General features: G+C 30.4%; 1 protein-coding gene across 1 annotated transcript; it reads left to right on the top strand.

The window, feature by feature from the left end:
* Positions 1-1,836: 1,836 nt before the first annotated feature.
* On the top strand, positions 1,837-4,468 carry LOC127716340 (toll-like receptor 4). Its single transcript, XM_052222511.1, has one exon. The coding sequence runs from the start codon at positions 1,837-1,839 to the stop codon at positions 4,345-4,347; it is 2,511 nt and encodes an 836-aa protein (XP_052078471.1). The 3' UTR covers positions 4,348-4,468.
* Positions 4,469-6,177: the final 1,709 nt, after the last annotated feature.

Here is a 6,177-nt window from a genome sequence, read left to right on the forward strand (position 1 = left end):
ACACAAGGTTACAGAATAATGGCCTTACGCAAGACAAGTATGCAGATGCTGCTTCTCATCTCCTGCAAATTGATTAAGACTTTGTATTCTCTTTCAGTTCAATTTAATGCAATGTATTACTGTGTGAGCACTCGGTTTTAATATGTCAATTTAGTGTACTTTTGGTGCTTTGTTTCCATGAATACGTAGTGTTACTCAAAATTAAGTGCTTTCATTCAAAGAATAATTAGTACAATTTTTATATATTTATATTTCAATTGATATTATTTACTTGTATACATTAATGTTTTCACTTAAACTATTTCAATTGCTTGTGAATAACATTGTTCCTATAAATTTATATTGTGCTTGTGAATATTATTTACACAAAGTGTTCAATTAAATTTTAAAATAAAATATAGTGATTTAAACTATTCTTTTTCTTTATTTTCAACAAGATTCACCTGGATTTACCTTGATTAATTTATAGTGTTGTTACAACATAATCCTACATAATCCCATTGTTTACAAAACAATTATGGGAACTCCAACATAAAATATGTATATGTTAGGGATTATCATTGTCTTACATACATAGAATATTGTAAAGTGCTCAAGGCTCAAATGATGTCTTGATTGGTTGTATTCAAGAATTAGTTCCATTGGTCAGTGTAAATGTTTATTATTGGTGCGGGACTTCATTTTACAGCATTTCATTTATGGTTTAGTTTTAGTGGTGTAAGGACTTTCTTATAATTTGGGAAATATTTAAAACAAAAAAATATTTTATAGACATTAGGTGACACAACAGTTCAAAGAAAAGGTAGACATTGTATATGTATCCTGATTGTGAGTATGAATGTATATCATGTAATATTTTAGTAAGGAATTATCCTTTTTTTATTTACAGTTTAAATCAATAAATACATTTGAGTTACAACTAATTTTATTTCACAACCAATATTTTGGTCCGGCTTTTAAATCAAATACTAATTCACTATATCAAGGAAATGTTCTAATAAAACGCCTTTAAAAGTTTAAAATATATTCAAAACTTAAATCAAATTCCTGGTGTTATTATTTTTTTTATTTCTATTTTATTTGAATATAGAAAAAACTATTCTTCCAAACCGCTGGTTCAGTAATCAAGAGTTTTGGAAAGTTAGAAATGTAGGTTATTTTTTTATTATAAAATTTAAAAAAAAAATTGGCATTGCTTTGATATTGTTTATCTTTTTAGTAATTTGAAGGTATTAATATTTTCATAATAACATTAAGGTACAAATGTTACTGCACTAGTAAACTTCAACTTTGTTTGATTTTTTCAGTTTATTCACAATTCAACTTTTTCGTCAGCTTCAATCACAGTGATAAATCCTTTCAATCCGATAAATGTGCTTCGGGGCAGTTGTAACTCATTTATAGACACTCTTCGTTTTGAACTATAAATAAACCCACAATAGGTAATCCCTTACCAAGAACATGATTTACATTCATTCTTCACAATTAAGAGACATCAAATCCTACAATTTCATTGGTCGAGAGCACTTTGCTATATTCTAAATAACTATTATACATATAAAATTAAAAAAGTAGGAAACGCCTGAATAAACCGTTTATCGTTGTAACGATTCTCTTCAGGCACAACAATCATTCCAAACCAAATCTATGAATGAATGAAATAATAAAGTAAAGCTTTCAAGTATTATGTGGAAAATTCCTAACTAAAGTATACATAAATAAGCTGTGATTGTGTAATCCTCAAACAAAAGACCTATTGCAATCGCTCCAAATGTTCAAGTAAATTAATTATATGTGTGTCTGGAGATAATTTATGCACTTTTTTATTTCAGAAATATGGCAAATACATTACTTATTCTCTTTCTCACGTTTTTTGTTCTAATAATGGCAGTAAAGGTGCAGATGAAAACCACATGTTTTTTTAATCAAAGATGTCGATGTAAAACTTCAAATAAAACATATGTCGATGTTGATTGTTCACAAGCAAAACTAAGGGATATACCTTACCTGCCAAGAAATGTGAGCAGTGTTGATCTAAGTTACAACTACATAAATAAAATACCGGAACATCATTTTAAATACAACGATATTTTAACTGAAATAAACCTGTCAAATAATAGATTACACTCTCTGAATAAGGAGATGTTTTATGGACTGAATGGTATTTTGAAGCTTCAGATGAACAATAATAATATTACAAAATCAACTGAAGATGCGTTTTTATATCTACGAAAACTATCATATTTAGATGTTAAGGTGAATAATATAAGCTGGAGCAATTACAACGTTACATTTCCGCCATTTTTACTCACATTGAAGATTGATTTCAATGCGTCTAAAGAAATCATCCCTGAAATTCCTCATTTAGAGACTCTGGACGTTTCTGGATTATCTGGGCACTGTTACGTACCCACCGTGAAAGCGGATACGTTTAGATCTGTGCCAACAATACATGAGTTAGATATTTCTGCTTGTCGTGTAAATAACGTATACAATGGATCATTCAGCTTTATGCGAAATTTATCAATGCTAGATATTTCTTTTAACACATGTCTAAGGTTTGATGGTTTGGAAAATGTGACAGTTGACCTTCCATTTACTTCGATAAAAATTCTGAAATTTAATAAAATTCATAAGACATTTCAAATGAATACGAAAGTTTTGAAGCAGCATTTTTTGCATTTAAGATATACAAACTTGCAAGAAATGCATGGTGATAGTAATAGAATCCAGCTTTTTGAAGATGGAGCTATACAGCAACTTCCATTTTCCATTCGAAAAATCTTTATGTCCGACAATGAAATTTCGTATGGCCAATATCTTTTCGATGTGATAGCTTTGCAGATTGAATTTGTAAATGTTTCGCTTTTGTTCAGTTCGCGAAGGAACAATGAACATGAAGAAATGTGCGAGCGTCCTGATGAATCCTGTTGTAATCAAGTTTGTAAACCAATTCATACACCTGATGAAACAATATTACGATATAACACTCCTTGGAGAGTATTGCCAATTCCTCGAAAACTAAAAACAGCTCTTTACAAAGAATGCTATCTTCGCTATGAAATTCCGCAGTTTACAGTTTCCGAAAACATAGTAGAATATGTAGATCTAAGTTATAATATTTTCTATTCGTGGATAGGTCCACTTCTTACATTTGATCATGTTCTATTTTTAGATTTGTCTAATAACATATGTTCGAATGTGTCAAAGGTATTTTTTAAAAGCGTCCCAAATGTGACAACATTACTCGTACAAAATAATCTACTTGGATTTGTACTTCCGGATGACAATGAAGGGGAAATAATGGAGCATATGCCAGCCCTTCAAATCGTTAATTTGGCAGAGAATAGGATTCCAAGTTTACCGTATAATTTTTTTAAGTCACAGGCGAATGTAATAGACATAAAATTAGGAGGAAATATGATGGATGATATTACCTTCCAAATGAACCACATGAAAAAGTTGTCACATTTAGACATTTCTAATAACAGAATTTCTAGTGTAGGTGCACATGCTCGCGGTCATTTAGAAGAAGTCTACAAAGTGAAAAACAATGTTTCCATTGATATAAGTGGGAATCCGCTAAAATGTAGTTGTGATACAATAGACTTTATTAAGTGGATGTCAACAACAAAAATCACGATTCACAATAAACACAAAACCTCATGCCTGACGTCTGACGGGCACACAGAATCATTACGGAAACCAAATAGAATCTTTGAAAAGCTTCAAATGGAATGTTCGTCGTATTCGTCTTTGATTGTTGGCACAGTAGCATCATTAGTCTTTTTTTTGTTTATTCTAATTTGGGGCATATGTTACCGCAATAGGTGGCGCTTGCGATATATGTATTACATGGTCAAAAATAAATATCAAGTGCAAAATAAAGGAAACTACGACAATGACAGCCAATATGAGTACGATGCTTTTATATCCTACGACAACAGCGATAGATTTTTCGTTCATGACAAACTTTTGCCTTGTCTAGAACGCGAAGCTGGATTGAAGCTGTGTATCCATAAAAGAGATTTTCTACCTGGAAATGATATTGCGGGGAACATAACATCTGCAATTCACAACAGCCGAAAAGTGGTAATTGTAATGTCACATAATTATCTAGATTCGTACTGGTGTATGTTTGAATACAACATGGCAAAAGTGGAAAGCATTTATTCCAGAAATAAAGAAAACATATTATTTCTAGTATTTCTAGAGCAAATGTCACCAAAAGATTTACCAATGATGGTTTTAGAGTTAGTTCAATCCCATTCCTATATCGAATATCCCAACGATGAATTTGGTGACACAGTGTTTTGGAATAAATTAAAGGAAGTTTTATCGCAGTAACCACTTTTCCTCTCTTCTCATGTTCAGCTAGTCACTTAAACACTAAATATATACATGGTTTAAGGTATTTCCGCATGTATAGATATTTCATACGCTTATCCATATAAACTTTGTATCAATAAACAGTTACATTAAAGGATAATTACTCATTTTATAGAACCTTTTTATCATTTAGACGTAGAATTCTTCAGCTATGCATTGCTTAAATGTTCTCTACCATTGAAATTTTCTAAACCTTTGTTTGTTTTGGTGTGATGTTGTGTGTGTGGAACATTTAATCAATATCCGTCTTCAGTGACATTATAGATTTTCTTTAACCCTTTCACAATTTGATTTATAGACATTATGTGAACACATAAATTTATATGTAAATACATTTTTGTAATATATTTTGCCATATAATTAGTAATGATTAAATTCAACAAATATTTGGTAAAATCAAAAATATCGTCTTTCACTCTCCTTCTTTCCTTTTTGAACGAATATTACTCTTTACATCAGAGTTCGCCGTTCTCAGTCTGCTTTGAGGAAATGTCGATTTCTGTAAAACATAATGATAACAAAAAAGGCGGAGATACAAAAGGGATAGATCATTGGCTTTAAAATTTAAAATATTCGGCTTTGATCGTTTCTGATGAAAGTAAATCCAAAAAAACTTAACGGACGCATGTAATTCATAAAGAACTGTTAAATATGTTTTATAACGGATCTTTATAAAAATGATTTTCTTTCATTGTCGAAAATGGCAAGTTTAATTTCATTTGATACTCTGTGGATTCATTATTTACTTTTGGTACCAAAATTTTGGGGTAAAAATGGACCATGTGTTTAAAAATTTAACCACGTTGGGGAAAAAAAACGAAATACGAAAATTAAATTTTCTTCAATCGACGAAAATCGATACCAACAAAAATAATTAATCCACAGTAATTGATTCAGGGGAATAGCTCATGAAGTCATGCTTTTGGTCCCTTTTCTAAACTCGGACCTTTTTTTGTTATGTTTCGATAAAATTACGTGAATGATATAGCAATTCATTTATCTTAATTTACAAGTTTTTTGTATCCTAAATAGATCTCCATAATTAAATAAACAGTTAATGTGACTATTCATACGTACCGATATTAATAGTATAATAAAATGAATAAGCAAGCAGAGATTGCAGGCATTATATAAACATATTTGATACTTCTTACGGGTTCCGATATCGATTATTTGATGTTCATAAAAGTTGACGAATACTAACTTGAGCTTCTACAGGATTTATGAGTGTTTTATAGTTAAGATGCCTTGTCAATAGAATAGACTCCAGAAGGGACGAATGTTTACCTGAACAGAATTTTATTGTTATATTGGTTTTGTATGACACTCTATTAAGTGCAGTGCGCTGTTATATGATCTTATTGTTCGTTCAAAATATAATGAAGCGATATTATACAATTATATCCTTAAAATATTCGATTAATATTATACTTATATACTAATACAATATAGTGTCTTGGTAATTTGGTTCTTCCGAGCGAATGGTTAAATTTAAATTCTTGCATTCATGTATCATATTTTAGAGGAACCCTGTCGTGTACAAATGGTGCAAAACCTTCGAATTCGAGATCAAAGGTCGAACACTTAGTTTTCTGATTGAGGATTAAAAAACATGAAAGGATATTTATGTTGTATGAAATACTACAAATGAGGTTCTATCTGATACATTTGTCAGTAGTTTATGTTTTTTATGACAAAAGTAAACTTTATAAAAATGTAAAATGACGAAAATTTGAAAATGCCTGTACCAAGTCAAGATTATGACAGTTATAATCTATTCGTTTGATA

The sequence above is a fragment of the Mytilus californianus genome, unplaced genomic scaffold (assembly GCF_021869535.1).
Source record: "Mytilus californianus isolate M0D057914Y unplaced genomic scaffold, xbMytCali1.0.p SCAF_9, whole genome shotgun sequence".
Taxonomy (NCBI): Eukaryota; Metazoa; Mollusca; class Bivalvia; order Mytilida; family Mytilidae; genus Mytilus; species Mytilus californianus.

Excerpts from the sequence above, each read along its gene's own strand:
- LOC127716340 (XM_052222511.1), top strand. The coding sequence starts at position 1,837 with ATGGCAAATACATTACTTATTCTCTTTCTCACGTTTTTTGTTCTAATA.